Consider the following 19,306-nt stretch of genomic DNA (forward strand, 5'->3'; position numbering starts at 1 on the left):
TGACTGTGAAGCTACAAGAATGTGCAGTTTTTAGATGAATTTTTAAAACTAAGTCTAAGTTTCCCATTTCAGAATATGAAGGTTCTAGAGAACTTTCCAAAAATAAATCTAGTCTATCAGTTTCTCTCCTGGGCCAAATATAAACAATTCAATAGTGAGGTGCATTTGGAATGTGATTTCCTATGAGCCTTATCATTCCTAGGAATGTCAAAAGTTTAGTCGAAAGGACACCACATACCATTTTTTGTGTCTCTTTCCTACTGCAGAATAATATTTTTGGCTTATGGTGACAACAAACGTAGGTTGATTCTACAACTTAATCTGACACAGCAGCTGAATTAGAATTAGATCCTCTATCTGCATATGGTGCTAGCAGAACTTCAAGCAGTGGAAATGGGGTCACAAAGGAAGAAAGACCTAAAGAAATGAACTGTTCCAAGTTCCTACTTTTGGAGATGAAACAAAGTAATTCAATATCATAGATATAAAATCTCATTATTTGTAAACTACAGTCTAAATTTTCTTTAAATTTAAAGCATCAGAAATCTACAAAAGGATTTGGTAGATACCAAGTATAGGTCAAATATCCTACTCTGAAAATTAAAAATCCAAAACACTTTCAAATCCAAAACATTTGGAACAATCACCTGATACCAGAAGTGGAAAACTTCATACGTGACCTCATGTGATAGATCTCAGTCACAACACAAGAACAGGAAATGGTGTATACAATCACCTGCAAGATATGTGTGTATGAATTTCTTATTTAGATCTAGGTCACATTATGCATTTCATTATGCTTACACAAATCTTCCAAATTTGGAAAAACTTCTGGTCTCAAGCAGTTTCAATCAGATTTGTTCAGCCTTTATTACCAAACAGCTGCAGGGAAATTGCCTGGTCCACAAGGAGAGCCTTGAGGGTGTAGAATACTCACAAGGAATATGTTAACTTCATAGAGTGGTTGAAAGTTTCAGACCCTTCAGATACTAGTTAGGTATGTGTGTAGGTGTGTGTGTGTGTGTGTGTGTGTGTGTGTGTGTGTTGGAGAAGGGATGCAGGCTGGAATGGCAGATAGCATTGCCATTCTGATCTTTTTGTGTCCAACAGGAATATGGCTCAAGATAGTCAGATCTCCCAGGTTGTCCAAAAAAAAAAAAACAAAAAACAAAAACCAAACAAATAATCTGATTACGGGTATGTTCAAACAAGCAGTAAACCATTCACTAATTTTCTGCAGTACAAGTGCAGCATAAATGTACAGGGACTGAATTTTGGCCTTTGTCCTAAATAGAAATAACTCTACTCTAATACTCATGAGAAGAAAGTCACCATTTGTCAACCAAGCTTTCTGAGCTTTTTATCCATAAAACTACTTTTTCCTCTGTGAGTAATATGATTCATTGAAAGTCTCTTTTTCTCCTTGTAGGCATACTGGGCAAATATTGGTAAGAAGGTCTATAGGAAAAAACCTTATGCAGCTGTCTTGTTTATTACTCAACATTTCACTACATTCCTTCCTAACTAAGCCTTTTACTTTCTTCTCATCAAACCTAAGAGCATCCCACAAAGCACATCTTGGTGCCAGGAGCAGAAATCACAGAAATGTTCAGCAGATTTATATCCCTCAAATGAAGTCAATTCTCAGCTTCCTTCAGTACATCTGTAATGGTGTCACTAAAGGCTGTCTGAAGACATGTAACAGAAAGCTTTTGTTTTGCTTTTGGTGTTTCAGTTCATGAGCCTCCTTGTTTTGCATGCTTTGTACTCTTAGAAATGACAGTCAAGGCAATTGGACAGCATGAACCAAGATCACAAAATAGCCTGCGTGCCTGCTGGCATACCTGATATCTTCACTGTCTACTTCTGGACTTACTTTGTATGTAAGAGAAATACAGAGGCCTTATTAGACTTATTCAGAGTTTTCATAAAAGAAAGTTTAATATGGTTCTAACAAAGTCTTAACTTTTTGTTATAAATTCTGAAACATCTTTATGTTTCATAAAATAGCAATTCTACAGAAGGCAATACTGCACAGTATGTATTCTACCTAAGTTATAAAGATATTAACAGTTTTTCTTTATTTCTTGCTTCGAGCAAAGTTATTTCTTTCCTTTTCTAAATTTCTCAGGCTATCTTGGGTATTATTTTTCCACATGGAAAGGTATCTAATTATAAAGTTTTCTTTCCCAATTCCTATTGGAATGCTAATTGGAATTGTATTATGCATATGTATATACATATATGTACATATAATATATAATTATGAGAAATAGATTTTTAAAATGGTATTTAGACTTCCTAGCCAAGAACACATTATAAGTCTTTTCATTTGTTCAAATCTTATTTCATGTTCAATAAAATTTTATGTTTTCTTTATAGGTTCTGCAGCTTTCTTAATTGATGAATTCAGAAACATCTCCCAATATTAAGCTTTGTATTTTTATGTGTTGTTCTATTTATTTATTTTTTCTTCGGTCATCGAAGCAAAGCAGAAACAATTTTCCAATTAAGTCACCATAGGCTCTGGGCAAGATGGAGAGATTTGGATGAACGGCAGGGTTTTACCGGGGCTGGGGGAAAACAAGGTGTCTTGGGCACAAAAGAAAGAGCTCCCTTTCCCTTTCCCATAGGTAGACTTGGGAGTTGAAGGGAAGAACCCCAAGATGAACCATTTTTTAAAGAAAAAGGTCTCTCTTCCCAGTCCACTATCACCTGAGGTCAGCCTTTATACAACAGCCTTGGAGAGAGGACACCTGGGACCGAGCTTGGAGATCAGTGTGAGGATGAGAGCTCAGAGGAGAACCTTGCCATAGCTGACACACAAATGAGTAAAGCACTGAGGATTTTTCTGAGTGGCTAACATTCCTTGAGATATACTTTTTACCCTCTGAACCAGTGATTGATTTCAGGGGGCCAGCCCATCCTGAAGGTTCATAAACCAGACTGAAAACTTGGGTGACCAGTGGAAAGAAAAATGTACCAGTCCTCCAAAGACATTCAAAGACAACTTTAAAGAAGTTGGGGGTTGTTCAAGCAAAGCACATGCATGTCTTCTCTTGAGCGTTGGGCCTCCTACTCTAGGTTTTGGAGATGATCTTTTCATATCATAGCACCTACAGAAAATATTTGCACTCATACAGAGTGGTGAGCAAGGTTGTTTCAGGCAGTTGACTGTCTATGGTCCCTTGTACTCTGTGGACTTAAAGGGCTGAAGGATTGGTGAAGGTTTCATTCTCTTTTTTTTTTTTTTTAATTTAATTTTATTTTATTTGAGAACATACTGTACAGAGGGGTTACAATTACATGGGCAGGATAATGCATACATTTCTTACCAAGCATTGCAGCCTCCTCCTTTGTTTACCCTTCACCTCCCTTCCCAGCCTCCCCCCTCCCCCCCACCCAATCCTTCCCCCCCTACCCCCCCACACCGACATTGTAAAGCTTGTTTTTGACATGACATTTTGTACTTCTCATTGTTGCAACAGGTCCACCTGAATCCTTAAACGACTTGTTTGTCCCCATCTCCTCCACAAGTTATACTGACATCAAATATAGTGAAAGCGGGGTTACACTGTGGGGGAGGGACATACAAAGCAACAAAGAAATAATCTTATAAATGCGTTAGAAACACATGCATGAAAGAAAAAAAACATTAAAATACATATTTAAGGGATCGTTTTCCTGACATCACATTATCTGACCTTTTCCGCTTGACTCATACATATACTAGATATTGCATATAAGGGAAACCATGGGACCTATGTTTCTTTGGGCCTGGCTTACTTCACTTAATATAATTTTTTCCAAGCCTTTCCATTTCCTAACAAATGGGGAAATGTCATTCTTTCTGATGGAGGCATAGAATTCCATTGTGTATATATACCACATTTTCTTGATCCATTCATCTACTGAGGGGCATCTGGGTTGGTTCCATATCTTAGCTATGGTAAATAATGCTGCAATAAACATAGTTGTGCTGCTAGCTTTAGTGTGGTCTTGTTTGTCAACATTTGGGTAAAGGCCCAAAAGTGGGATTGCTGGGTCATAGGGGAGTTCTATGTGTAGTCTTTTGAGGAACCTCCATACTGCTTTCCAAAGTGGTTGAACAAGTTTACATTCCCACCAACAATGAAGTAAGGTTCCTTTCTGTCCACATCCCTCCAGCATCTGTTGTTGTTAGAGTTCTTGATTTTTGCTGTTCTAACTGGAGTGAGGTGATATCTCAATGTTGTTTTGATTTGCATTTCTTTTATGGCTAGGGATGTTGAACATTTTTTCATGTGTCTATTGGCCATCCTTCTTTCTTCTTCAGAGAAGTTTCTCTTTAAGTCTTTCGCCCACTTATTTATTGGGCAGTTGTTTCTTTGAGGATTTGTTGTTGGGGGGTTTAATTTTTTGAGTTCCAAGTATATTTTAGATATGAGACCCTTGTCGGTTGTATGGCTAGTAAAGATCTTCTCCCAATCCGTGGGCTTTCTGTTGATCTTGCTAGCTATGTCATTTGCCCTGCAGAAGCTCTGCAACTTTATGCAATCCCATTTGTCCAACCTTTCTTTGATTTGTTGTGTTTCCGGGTCTCTATTCAAAAAATTTCGGCCTGGGCCAAGGAGACCTAGGGTTTCTCCTATTCCATCCTGTAATGTTTTCAGAGTGTCTGTTTTGAGTTCAAGGTCTTTGATCCATTTGGAGTTGATTCTGGTGCAGGGTGATACATAAGGATCTAGCTTTAGTTTTCTACATGTAGTTAACCAATTTTGCCAGCACCATTTACTGAAGAGGTTGTCTTTCTTCCATTCTATTGTTTTAGCTCCCTTATCGAAGATTAGATGGCTATAGGTCTGTAGGTTCATTTCTGGGTTTTCAATTCTATTCCATTGGTCCTGAGGTCTGTTCTTATGCCAATACCACACTGTTTTGATTACTATGGCTTTATAGTAGAGTTTGAAATTTGGTATTGATATTCCTCCAGCAGTGTTCTTTCCGTTGAGGAGCGTTTTTGCTATTCGGGGTCTTTTATTGTTCCATATGAATTTTTGGATTACCTCTTCTATTTCCTTGAAGAATGAGAGTGGAATTTTGATAGGTATTGCGTTGAATTTGTAGATAGCCTTGGGAAGTATTGCCATTTTCACGATGTTAATCTTTCCAATCCAGGAGCATGGGAGGTTTTGCCATTTTTTAAGTTCTGTGATTTCCTTTTTCAAGATTTTAAAGTTTTCATCATAGAGGTCCTTCACTTCTTTAGTTAAGTTAATTCCTAGGTATTTTATTTTTTGTGGGGCTATTACAAATGGGGTTGCTTTCCTAATTTCAGCCACACTTTTAGACAAGATGCAGATGACTTTGGTTTCATTCTCTTAACTTCAGTGGGTCCAAGCAAATGCAACCAGGAAGTTTTCCAGTAAATTACATTGTTAATCTAATGATCAGATAAGAGAAGGATGGATGTTCTGCTTATGAAAACAATGAAGAGAATCTTTATCTTTGAACCTATGTACAATGTGCTGGAAACTCCCACAATCCCAGATCTAAGTTGAGATAAAGTTAAGGTCAACAGATAATAAGATTGCTAAGAATAATTCCATTATCACAGCTTAATTCCTTATTTAGAACCAATAGTTCTGTACTTTTCATCTTGTATCATATATGCACACCTGAATGCAAAAACTATGAAAAGCATGGTTGTATAAATGCCAAGGTAGATCATAAAGACCATCTATGAAAGATAAATTAGAGAGAGAGAGAAAGTAGGATGTATATATACATGGAAATTTCTTGACATTAACTTGGGATCCATCTCTTCTTCCCACCTCACTTCTACTCAACAGAGAGGACTCCAGAGATTCTATGGAGCACAGTTTAGAAACCAATGTAGTCCAATCCTCTTATTTACAGTTAAGGCCCAAAGAGCTAAAGATTAACTAACAAACTTCCTCATTAGATGGAACAGAATTGTGGTCAGAAATGTTAGGTAAGCAAATCAATGGGAGAATCCATCAGAACCAAAGCTGTTGGTAGCTAATTTGTAAAAAATCACCCCAACATTATTCAGAGGGCTGGAAATTTTAAAATCAGTACTGATGGCTTCTTTTGTATGTGTGCTGGTACTAAGGCTTGAACTCAGGACCTGAGTACTGTACTAAGCATTTGTACTCAAGATTAATATGCTACAATTTGAGCCACAGCTTTTTTGATGGCTAATTGGAGATCATAATCTCATAGACTTTCCTGCCCAGACTGGCTTTGAACCATGATCCTCAGATCTCAGCCCTGGGTAGCTAGAATTATAGGTATGAGTCAGCCACCCACAAGCAAAAGAAGGTTTATTTTGCTGAAAACCACAGGTAGGAAGTTGAAATTTCTTTTCCTAGTCATTGAACTTTGAAATATTCTATCCCTTACTACATTTTCATTCCAAGAAATAACCTAATATTGGTTTTATATCATTACATGAATTCATATGAACATTCTACATCTTCCTGGGATCATTTATTACAAGGCAAAAACACTAAGAGTTTCACCACCCTCTGACATTTCTGAGTCCCTAAAATATTCTTCCACAAACACAACTAGTATACACAGGCATTTGCCAGTCATCCATTAGGAAAGTGTTCCTGCCCCACAGCTGGAAACAAAGGCTGTATAAATTGTACCATTTCACAAAAGAATTTGGTAATCTAGGCAATTAACACAGGAAATGACAAGACAAAATGACTTGTAAACTATATGAAATGCTTATATCAAAGGTGGCCTCACTGATCTTTCTGGCTTTACAGTTTGAATGATTGAAGTTAAATTCAGTGACTCTAGAATTTTTTAAAATTATATATGCTAGCATAGATCTTTGAAACAACACAACATTGATCCTTTTGGTGTTAAACAAATCATCATATCCCACTTACACTTTAACAATCTGGGTGATGGCACACATGAGTGGTCCCTGACACAGGAAGCTGCAGCAGGAGGATTGGGCACTTGAAACCCGCCTGGACTATGTACTGACTCTATCTCTCAAAAACATGAGAAAAATATCAAGCTACATGAAAAGTTTAGCTTTTTACAGATCTTTTTCTCATGCTAGGCACTGTGCTACTGATTCCATGTGAATTCTAGTTCCTTAAAGGTGATATTTCAAAGCACAACCCCTACAAATAAGGAGTTACTTGTATTTATTTATTTGTTTATTTGTACATTTTTACTGTACAGAGGGGTTACAGTTACAAGAGCAAGGTAATGAGGACATTTCCTACTGAGCACTCTTGCCTCCTTTGTTTTCCCCTCTCCCGTCCCCTCTGCCAAAGTTGTAAAGTTCGTTTTCAGCATAGTGTCTTGTACATCTGATTGTTACAATGGGTCAACCTCTTTATTTAAGCATTTTGGTTTTCCCCTTCCCATCCCAGAATTAGAGAAGTGTATATACAAGATGCAGGGCACCGACATCAAATACAGTGAAAACAGGGGTTATACCATGGGGGAGGAACATACAAAGCAACAAAAAAAAATCACATGGTACATTATAAATACATTAGAAACAATAGCAAGAAAGAAAAAAGATATTTGTGTCCTTATCTTGGGGTTCATTTCACTTAACATTATCTTATATGGTCATATGTACATAGCTTTTGGCTTTTTCAAAATAGCTTGGTCCTGGCACAAGAACAGACCTGAGGACTAATGGAATAGAACTGAAAACCCAGAAACGAAGCCACAGACCTACAGCCACCTAATCCTCGATAAGGGAGCTAAAAAAAAAAAAAGAATGGAAGAAAGACATTCTTTTCAGTAAATGGTGCTGGCAAAATTGGTTATTTACCTGTAGAAAAATAAAGCTAGATCCTTATAATCACCTTGCACCAGAATCAACTCTAAATGGATCAAAGACTTTGGAGTCAAAGCAGACACCCTGAAAACATTACAAGAAGGAATAGAAGAAACCCTAGGTCTCCTTGGCACAAGCCAAAATTTTCATAATAGAGACCCAGAAACACAACAAATCAAAAAAAAGTTGGACAAATGGAATTGCATGAAGCTGCAGAGCTTCTGCATGGCAAAGGACATAGCTAGCAAGATTAATAGAAAGCTCATGGATTAGGAGAGATCTTCACTAGCCGTACAACGGACAAGGGTCTCATATCTAAAATATACTTGGAACTCAAAAAATTAAATCCCCCAACAACAAATCTTCAAAGAAACAACTGCCCAATAAATAAGTGGGCTAAAGACTTAAAGAGAAACTTCTCTGAAGAGGAAAGAAAAATGGCCAATAGACACATGAAGAAATGTTCAATCTCTCTAGCCATAAAAGAAATGCAAATCAAAACAACATTGAGATTCCACCTCACCCCAGTTAGAATGGCTATAATCAAGAATCTAATAACAAAAGATGCTGGAGGGGATGTGGCCAGAAGGGAACCCTACTGCATGGTGGGTGGGAGTGTAAACTTGTTCAACCATTTTGGAAAGCAGTATGGAGGTTCGTCAAAAGGCTCCACATAGAGCTCCCCTATGACCCAGCAATCCCACTTTTGGGCATTTACCCAAATGATCATAAACAAGACCATACTAAAGCTACCAGTACAACTATGTTCACTGCAACACTATTTACCACAGCTAAGATATGGAACCAACCCTGATGCCCCTCAGTAGATGACTGGATCAAGAAAATGTGGTATATGTATACATATATATATATATATATATATATACACACACACACACACACACACACACACACACACACACACACACATATATGTATACATGCACATATATATATATATAGAGAGAGAGAGAGAGAGAGAGAGAGATAGATAGATAGATAGATAGATCTAGCTAGCTAGCTAGCTAGCTAGCTATATAGTGGAATTCTATGCCTCCATCAGAAAGAATGACATTGCCCCATTTGTTAGAAAATGGAAAGACTTGGAAAAAAATATATTAAGTGAAGTAAGCCAGGCCCAAAGAAACATAGGTCCCATGGTTTCCCTTATTTGCAATAACTAGTACTTGTATTTATCGAGCATCTTCTTAATATTTGGAATCCTGTAGCAGGCAGTCATAGATAGGTAATACAGAAAACACAATCTACTCCGTTCTGTCCCTTTTGTTATAGCTCAGAAGACAGAAGTGTAATCAATGTAGAGTGGCATGTGACACATCTTACTGATGCATACCAGGGGATGTTGTGGACCACACAGCATCTATGCTATGTTTTTTTTCATCTCTGCAGTGCAATCTCTGACTCTCCCAGGAGCTATTGTCCTTTTCACTAGCACCTTCTGAGTTAATGATAGACACAACTGGTGAGACTCCCAAGCTGATTTGCCAAAGTGGGAAGTTCAGACTGGTATCTGAACTAAATCATTAACATGAAGAGTTGCTGGTGATGTTTCAACCGTTGATGGTGTGAGGGAAGAAGCTGGTGATGTGGACACCAGAGGCTGGCTTTGTCAGACTCTGCTGGATCCTGAGTGTGTAAGAAATGAAATGCTGACCACAACTTGCTTTATATGCTATTGAATCCTATTCCATTGTTTTTTTAGGAAGGTGGCACTTTCTGTTTTTTCAAATGATTGGATTATCTCCTCTGGGGATAATTTGATCCTGTCTGCTTCTCTGAACATGGATTTGAGGATGACTTCCCATAGCATATTTTTAGATTTTGAAGGAAGCTAAGCTCACAGGCTTCAAGCCCAGGGCCAATTATTTTCTTTTTCAAAAACAGAACTATAAAACATCTTCTTTAAATAAGTTCTGACACTGAAGATTACTGAAAAGCCTTGCAATATTTAGGCAATCTTTGTGCTACTCCATTTGAAAACAGATGCTGACCTGGCTATTCAAGGTTGAAAGGCCCAGCTACCAATCCAATTTTCTCATTGGACCATGACCTCAAAGAACTTTTTAAAGCCTTTTGTACTGGGGCTGCCTTTGGTAGTTTGAAAATTTGTTTGAGTCAGAATACTATTTTTAAATGTATAAAATACAAAAGGATTACAGAGGCATCCATATTGAAACACATTTATAAACCATATTTAAAAATGTATACTGTTATCTGTCCTTTTTAATTAATATGCTGAGCAACAAGTCCTAACAATTACTAAACTTTCTAACTATGACTGAGAAAAAGCAATAATTTTAGATGTGTATAATAACTCTGTCATAAAAAAATCTTTTACCAAACGCCAGTGACTCACACCTGCAATCCTAGCTACTCAGAAGGCTAGGAACTAGAGGACTGTGATTCAAAGCCAGCCAATGCTGAAAATCATGAGGTTCTATCTCCAATTAACCAGCAAAATGCTGGGCTAGAGTTATGATTCAAGTGATAGAATACCAGTCATAAACAAATACAGCTGACTGAGAACTTGAAACCCTGAGTTCAAGCCCTGGTTCTGGCAAAACTAAAAAGAGAGAGAGATTTTTCTTTTCCATTGAACTTCATGTAACCCACTATGATCTACTTGTGGACCAAGCTAAGAAATATAGCTAAGTAAATCATGCTCTGTGTAGCTCTTGGGACTCAGGGGATAAGCATTTTGCAGGCTATTAAAACATTGAGTTCTTTGCTAAAACTGTGTAATGAATTGTGAACATTCCATTGCAATCCACGTCCTTATTTCATCTCACTCACAAACTAGTCTCATCGTCACAGAGCATAGTTTCCTGAGTGCACCAGGAAACCACCTTGATGAAGATGAGAGAGTTGCACATAAATAAACAAATAAATAAATAAACCATGATTTTAGAGGGTGCAAAAACAGCGGAAGAAGAGATATCTGTATCCCCTTGACTCCTGGATATGGTTGGTGGCAATAGGCCCATAGAAATAACCTTCAGAATTATGGACAAGGACTAAAGTCCTTGGAACAACAGCTCAGAATAGGATAAGGAGCCCCAGATGCCCAGCAGTGTGTCATTAAAGAGACACAAGAGTGAAGAGATGAGGATCTTTAGAAGCTTCTTAGAAAACATTTCTCCCAGGACCTGATCAGATGATACACTGCGCTGTCTACCAAAAAGGTGTGAGGCCTTAGTTCCCTTTTACTTTTTTCCTTTTTTAAAATTTTTTATGGAACTTTGTCTCATTTATTCGCTCTTTCATATTATCTTGGCATTGACTTTCTCCTTTGATGACTATCAGTGTCAAGTTCCATTTCTATCATTCCAGTCCCACCCTACCAAGCCTGTACAGTTAAAAAAAAAATCCCAAAACCATACAGGTATTAACAACAAAAAGCAAAAACCATCAAAACAGGTATTAACATTGAGATAGGAGAGTGGGCTAGTAAGAGAAAGTAAATAAACAAATGATCAATAAAAGACTTCGTTAAAAGTTATCTTTATACTGTGAAATTTGGGAAATTATATAACCACTTAGTCACAATAAAAAATTTGGAAAAAAATAAAAGTCATCTGTAACTACTAATGGAGAGATTGAAGTTGAAGAAATAATGGAAAAAGTTTTACTTTTAGCAGGTATAGACCACCATGTTGTTAAAATTCCACTATACATTAAACACAGTTAGTTTTGCACTTAGAAAAGTAAATAGGTAAAGATGACTATTTATTAACTCATCTCATTTAAGTTCTCTGACTCATTTTGAAAAATGGTAGGTATAGTTCCATCTTTTCTAAGCCCGTGATTTCCTTATTATTTGAATAAACAAAGAGGAAATCAATAATTCTCTGTTGATTATTTTCTTTATGGCTTTATTACACAGTGCCTATTTCCTTCTCCATAGTCTTTCTAATAAAACACATACATAATGACTATAGGCCCTTGCTTCTCATGTTACCATTTTAGCTTTACAGCATCATTATTAGGATAAGACACGAACAATCCCCAACTGCTCTATTTTTAAAACAAATACACCATCCCTTTATTTTAGGTGCTTCTTTTCTTCTGAATCGTATCTCAGCCGTTTCTACTAATGACCTCACAATGGCTTTGGACTTATGACGATCCTCTATTTGTAGTAATGCTCCTGGGAATGAATAAATACACGAGAACAACTACAGGGTAAACAGATTGGAGAGTTTACCCTGAATATTACAGGATTTGGGATTGTTAACTCTAAATACTTTGGGGGTGGAAGAAAGCAAAAAAGTTTTCCCTAGTTTCATTCTCACAGACAACACTTGGTTACAGACATGCTGCCTGATTTTGTATGTGTTCCACACACACTGTTGTCACCATTGGTGTGCATCTTAAAACTATTTTATAAACACCCACCATCTAGACCCAAATATGATGCTACACGTTCACTTAATTTTTTTCCTATGAATTTCACAATGAAAAATAACGATTACAGCCATTTCTTAGAATAAGCTCTGTGTCAAATTAAACCAAAGTAAAACCACAGACATTATAATACCTTAACATGTTTGGTTTCTGAGAGTTTCACATTTCTAAAGTTAAAAATCCTTTAATACATGAATCTACCCCCTCCTTCCTCAAAGAGACACGCAAACTTCATTGAGCTACTCACCGAGCAGTCTGTTAGTGGATCCCTCATGTTGTGTTTTGCTTGTGTCCTTTTACCTATGCTCCAGCATTCTGGACACTGCAATCAAGGTTGGGTGTGTCCTGCACTTCCGGGACTCAAAGGGCCTAGAGTACGTCAGGCCTTGCCACACACAGAGAGGAGGAAGTTCCAGCCCTGGACTTTTATCCCGGTTGTTTCCTGAAAAAGCAAAGAAGGGCTCTGGGTCATTAGAGGCAGTGTGAGGTTGTGAGAACCGTTTCTGCAAACATTCAGAGGCAGGATCCTGAGTCCTGGAAGGTGTAGCCTTGAAGAAAGTCCCCGGAGCTCCAATGTCCCAGGGTGATGGGGAACTCATGTTTCCTCAGTGTTTTGTACCAATCTTGTTTATCCTTTCTGTGTTTTATGTTGCTTTTACATTTAGGGGCCTTGTGGACCCAAAGAGAAACTGTTTCTTGCAAGGTTAGTTAATTCCTGAGACAAACAACTTGCCCATAACATGCCTTTGATTTTGGATAGGTAAAAATCAGTAAAATAGATAGATTTGTCAGGGCCCAAGGCCCCTGGAAAAACCTCCCAACAGAGAAGCACTGTTGACCTAACAAAAGGAGACTAGACCTTGAGAATTGTTAAGTTTGTTTCAAAAAGCCCCAGCCACAGGGGACAGAATGTCCTGCCTCTCCCTCCCTCTCTCACTCTCCTAGTTTTGCCTTCTCAGTTCAATTAGCCTTCCCATGATCCTGAGTGTGAGAATATGTAGGACAGACCTGATTGAGGACCAGGTCTTCAGTAACTGTCCCAGGTCTTCTGTGATTATCTAATGCCTCATTTGCATAAGTTATGACCAATCAGAGAACAGCTCAGTATATAAAACCCCTAGACTGAACCACTTCGCAAGCAACTTTCTATTGAAACCATTCTTTTGCTTCTTGTCGCCTGGATGAATTCCATACTTGCACGCTAAGCCTACGTTGTCTATGGATGTCATCTCTGAGTTTGAGAGACAGGAATCCAAGAAGGAACTGGTGTTGGCTTGCTGTGGGGCTATAGCACCTTCAGGTATTGTCTGTTGTAGAGCAACTCAAGTGGTACCATGATGCTCACCATGATCACAGAACCACTAAACAAAATTTTAAAAACTCAATATCAAAACCCTGATATCAATATGCAACTCAACAGATCCAGAATCCAAGGCCTATCACATATCAAGTTAATATTCCACTTGCCCTAAATCACCCAGAGCTCAGTACTGAACATCTGGAGACCTGTACCAATAGAATCATAACATGTCAAGAAAGGCTCTTTGGAGGCAAGATGCTCAGGAGCCACTTCTCAGGGCCTAACTCAACCATCCTCAACTTCTTGCCTAACTGAACCAAGAGGCTACCTCTCTATAGAAGACAGAGTCACTTCTGTTTGGTCTTGTTTCTCAGCATTCAAAACATGGGCAGAACTAGAAATCAACCACGAGTAACTTTTTTTTCTTATTGTTTCCTTTGCACCTGTAGTCCTAGTTAACAATCCTAACATTATCAAGTATTGACCTAATAATTTGTGACAACTGCAGATCCAAGCCTGATAGCAGCTCCATCTACATTGTCCTGGCCAATGTTTAGCGCTCGAAAATATCCTTTTGAACCTGGCTAGCTGGCATATGACCATTCATCTGCTGTGGTGTCCAGGCTCCAGGTAAAGTCTTTGAAAATGATGATGAAGAGAAAAGGGATAATGAAGAAAATGATTTACCTTAAACCAGAAGAGTAGAAGGTGCAGTTGTTAGTCAGGGATCTCCACATGCTAATATCATTGTTTCTTTGGCTTATCCAAAGGAACTCCATCACTGGAGGCCACAATATTGAGCAGCTGTCAAGACACTGGAATTAGGATACCTCTTCATGATGAAAAAAGTTGATGCAGATTAAAAACCGATGTTAATAGAGTTTTGTTTTTTGTTTTTTTGTTTGTAAATCGGTTGAAAATGGGAGGATCGACCTCCCAAGACAGTTTCTGTAAGGAATGCAATCACACTGTTTACTGCAATCTGTGTGGTTAGACTGCAGATTGCTAGGGCATCCTTATCCTCAGACATCTCTGCTGCACCTTTCCTAGAAGTTGGATTAATTTCCCTCATGCCTCCAGACATAAACTCTGCCTTGCCCCTGTATCCTCTCACAGACTAAGGGAAGCAGATTGTGTTGGCTGAATACAAAGCAATAATTAGAAGTTTGACTACTAGCCAGGCTCTGGTGGTTCATGTCTATAATCCTAGCCATTTAGGTGGTTGAGCTTGAGGATCGTAATTTGAAACTAGCCCAGGCAGGAAAGTCAAATCTGTGAGACTCTTATCTCCAAAAAAATCCAGTAGTGGAGCCATGGCTCAAGTGGTAGAGCACTATCCTTTGAATGAAAAAAGCTTAGGAACAGCACCCAGGCCCTAAGTTCAAGCCCCAAGAGGAAGAAGAAGAAGAAGAAGAAGAAGAAGAAGAAGAAGAAGAAGAAGAAGAAGAAGAAGAAGAAGAAGAAGAAGAAGAAGAAGAAGAAGAAGAAGAAGAAGAAGAAGAGGGGAAGGGAGAGGGGGGGGAGGGGGAGGGGGGGGAGGAGGAGGAGGAGGAGGAACAGGAGGAAGAGGAGGAAGAAGAAGAAGGAGAAGGAGAAGGAGAAGAAGAAGGAGAAGGAGAAGGAGAAGGAGAAGGAGAAGGAGAAGGAGAAGGAGAAGGAGAAGGAGAAGGAGGAGAAGGAGAAGGAGAAGGAGAAGGAGAAGAAGAAGAAGAAGAAGAAGAAGAAGAAGAAGAAGAAGAAGAAGAAGAAGAAGAAGAAGAGGGGAAGGGAGAGGGGGGGAGGGGGGGAAGGAGGAGGAGGAGGAGGAGGAACAGGAGGAAGAGGAGGAAGAAGAAGAAGGAGAAGGAGAAGGAGAAGGAAAAGGAGAAGAAGAAGAAGAAGGAGAAGGAGAAGGAGAAGGAGAAGGAGAAGGAGAAGGAGAAGGAGAAGGAGAAGGAGAAGGAGAAGGAGAAGGAGAAGAAGAAGAAGAAGAAGAAGAAGAAGAAGAAGAAGAAGAAGAAGAAGAAGAAGAAGAAGAAGAAGAAGAAGAAGAAGAAGAAGAGTCTATTTATGCAACGTCTCAGAACTCTACAAAATTACAGGTCAGAAAGAGAATTAGGTCTGTTCTCTTTTGAAATAATACGGTATTTATTAACAGAAAATCCAGTAGCTTCAAATGACACAACATTTATTTGCTCAGTAATCTGTGTGGTAGCTGGTGGTTTTCACCTCTCTTCTGCACTCAAACAAAGCAGGTCATTGCTGCACCTCTACTGATCATAGCTGGGCCAGGCACAGCAGGTTCTCCTGGGCTCTGCTGTGTCAGGAAGCTGGATGTAAGCTGGTGGTTGGCTGAGGCCATTTTTATCAGCCAGCAGTCTAAGCTGGCTGCTTCTAGGGCAGGGCTTGTTGAGGAGCCCAGACACATCAGCAAGTTATCCATATGCAGCTAAGCAAAGTCATCATAAGTCATTCCAGGGGGTGGAGCTGAATGTCCTATTGCAAAAGTCATCAATGCACAGGGGGCTGGGAGTTGGAATTATTTTTTCAGTCTACCTCCATGGTTAGTCAATATTTGTTCTTGAGTAACTGGGGAGATAAAGCAGAAATACACACGAGGGAGTAACTGCCTGATATCTTTTCCTCCCTTCACCTCAACTCAGCCCGGAGGGACAGGCTTTGAACTTCAGCAGAGATTATTAAAAATAGGCAGAGAAATAAGAGAAGCTAAATTCATGCGGGGATCTACATGCCCATTTGGAGGAGGTCAGTGTCTTCTCAGACCGCACATGCTATGGTACAGATACCCTTCCACAGACCTCAGTGGAGAATTCTCTCCTGGAATGGGATGAGCGGGGGTGTGGCTGAAAAGAGTAGCAGCCGGGGTGGAGACTGGCAAGTCACTATCAGGCCACATATATGAACAAGTGTGTCCTGGAGCTATATAGGATACCCTTACCCCTCCCTCTCAGGAATGGTCTAGGGAGACTGGAGGCCCAGTTGGAGGCTGAGGTCAGATAGAGTCCAGTAGCTTTGGAATTAATATGACCTCAGTGTACCCACAGGTTGATGAGAAGTGCATGTGCATATAATGAAGCAGCTTCTCAGAGAAGGCTTACCACACTTAGTCCCTAAGCATTTCTTTGCTCACATATTTGTCCCTGGAATTCTATGTCTGGCCTATATTCACACTCTGTCTTCCTTCCAACCCACACCTTCAGTTTAACTTATTGCTTGACCTCTAAGCTCCTAATCTTTCAGGTTCTTTTCCCAGTCTGTGCTCAGACTCTCGGCAGAAAGAAAATCTACAATGGATTTGTTTTAAGTCTGACCTGGAAACTACTGCACGGGACACTATCTACTTTTTTGTATGCTGCCTTCAAAGGTAGTTGACATTAGTATACATTTATTCAGTAAATGTTGGATGCTGGCTGGTAAGTTAATAAGAAATTGAAAGCCAAATGTAATAAGGGCAATTCAAAACTTTCCTTGAAAATTTCTTTAGTAGCCAACACTTGCAAAAGTTTGGCAACAGCATAAGCATACGTCACCAATAGAGACTTGGTAACTTGAGTTCAAACATAGTGTTTACTGGCTATCAGGCACTACTCTAAGTGCTTTACAAATAACATTTTAAATAAATGCATTTGAGGTAGATATGTACTATTTGGATCTTTAAAACACATTCAGGGAAACTGAGGCAAGGATAGTTAAGGTCACATGAAAGTAACATTTCTGTACTAATCTCATACTAGTGAGCCCTTGTTTTATTATTGTACCACACTGCCATTCAGTTCCAACAATGTGTTATTAAACAACCAAAAGATGATGATATAGGATAAAACATTTAGTTATGTGTACTGAAAAAAGGTTGCAAAAAGTATGATCCTAGCTTGGAGATAGATCTAGGCACACCAGATTACCATGCATCTCCAAAGTTGGAGATATAGTTGATATAGATATATAGATAGACAATTCATTCTACCTCATACATTTCTGTGTGATTTTCAATATTTGAAAAAAATTCATGTTGCTTAAGAAACCTATAGAAAGACAAATAAAAAAAAACAGATCTCGGTAGTAGCTATAATCCTAGCTACTCAGGATGCTGAGACCCGAGAACTGTCGTTCAAAGTCAGCCCAGACAGGAAAGTCTTATTTGCAATCAACCAGCAGAAAACTGGGGGAGGAGGATGATAATATTATGCTCACTCACTTTAATTTTTAGCAAAGAAGGGGTGGTGAGTGAAATGGTAATCATGTGCCCTGTTATCGTATATGTCCAGGATTTTGCTTGTGCTGTCCCTTCTATCTGCATGTCTTTCTCTGAACTTGCCTTATATTATCTCTAGAGTCCAGTGTATCACTTTCTCCAAATTACACTTTTGATTTGTACTTAAGGCTACTCATTGCACACATCTCTTTTGAATTGTTCATCCCATTGTATTCAACTTTTTAGTCTAATGATCTACCCTATCACATGACTCAATGAGATTCTTATAGCCAAGAAGCAAAGTAAATATTCATAAATAACTGCTTTTATCTGATTGAATTAAATTCTTAGAAAATGATTCCATTAGCTGGTGCCTTTGGCTGACCAGGCAGGCAGTACTGCATTACAGGGTAAGTCTATATCATTAGCTATCCGGAAACAGAGTTCCAAACACTGAAAGGGAAGATAAGTGTGACCTTCTGGGCAGGAACTCTAAAATGGGAAATGACTGAAAAGCACTTGGGAGGCTCTGACACGGAATCAAAACAGCTTTGACAAGCAGGAAACGGGGAGAGACTCAGCGGGAGTCCCAAGAGACCACTTAGAGAACTTTCTTGGAGATTTGTTGGTTACAGAAGATACAAACAGATGAAAGAAAGAGAGTCTTGGGACCAAGACTAAAATCGAAGAGTGCCATAATGTTATGAATAAGTTTGAGTAAGCTGAATTCTGAAAAGTTTGCCAGGAACAACTAAGAGTTTGTCTCTATCCAGTTAAGATGAACATACTGGGGTGGAGGGCGGAGCCTCCTTCCGGAGGTTGTGGTTGTAGCTACTGAGGTCAGAGGGAGCAGAAGTACTCAGTCAGGCAGACAGGGGTCAGGTTGCAGGTCTGGCAAGAAGGCTGGCGACAAGAGGGCTACATGTCCAAAAGCACTCTGATGTCAGGACCAACCTAAACAGGTTTTGATGCATCTTCCCGAGGTCAGCATCTCTTCTGAATCGTGCTTGTCAGCAGGTTGGGGCCTTTTGGAGCTGACTTGGGAGCCAGGACTGTCCTCTGTTGCTATTTCAGACATGTGAGAGCCATGGGCAGGGACAGTGTGTATCATTTGTGACATCATTTCTACTGGCCATCTTCACGTACTTCTCATTCTTATTAAATGACCTGTTTGTTACTTTTAGTCCTGGGCTGCAGAAGTGATTGCCTTTCCTTTTTAGTTTTTGTTTTTTTGTTGGTTGTGGGGCTTGAACTCTGGGCCTGGGAGCTGTCCTTTAGCTCTTCAGCTCAAGGCTAGTGCTCTACCACTTCAGCCACAGAGTCACTTCTGGTGGCTTCTAGTGGCGTCTAGTGGTTTATTGGAGAGAAGAGTCTCACATATTTTCCTGCCTGGGCTGGCTTTGAACCGTGCTCCTCAGATCTCAGCCTCCTGAGTAGCTAGGATTACAGGCATGAGCCACTGGTGCCTGGCATGTTTTCTTATTTTGTTTATCTCCAAAGCTGGAAAATGGATTTCTGAAGCCTTACTCAAATGCACATATTCAAACCAAAACAAAAGACAAAGCAA

The 19,306-nt window shown here is 39.2% G+C and overlaps 1 protein-coding gene across 1 annotated transcript in view; it reads right to left on the minus strand.

The window, feature by feature from the left end:
* The window catches only part of Nostrin (nitric oxide synthase trafficking), a 63,683-nt gene extending 50,993 nt beyond the window's left edge, over positions 1–12,690 (minus strand). Inside the window, exon 1 of the mRNA XM_042694233.1 lies at positions 12,495–12,690. Coding sequence (XP_042550167.1) covers positions 12,495–12,521 — 27 coding nt within the window. The 5' untranslated portion in view covers positions 12,522–12,690. The remainder of the gene's footprint in view (positions 1–12,494) is intronic.
* Between the last annotated feature and the right edge of the window lie 6,616 nt (positions 12,691–19,306).

The sequence above is a fragment of the Dipodomys spectabilis genome, unplaced genomic scaffold (assembly GCF_019054845.1).
Source record: "Dipodomys spectabilis isolate Male_0828 unplaced genomic scaffold, ASM1905484v1 ptg000174l, whole genome shotgun sequence".
Classification (NCBI taxonomy): Eukaryota; Metazoa; Chordata; class Mammalia; order Rodentia; family Heteromyidae; genus Dipodomys; species Dipodomys spectabilis.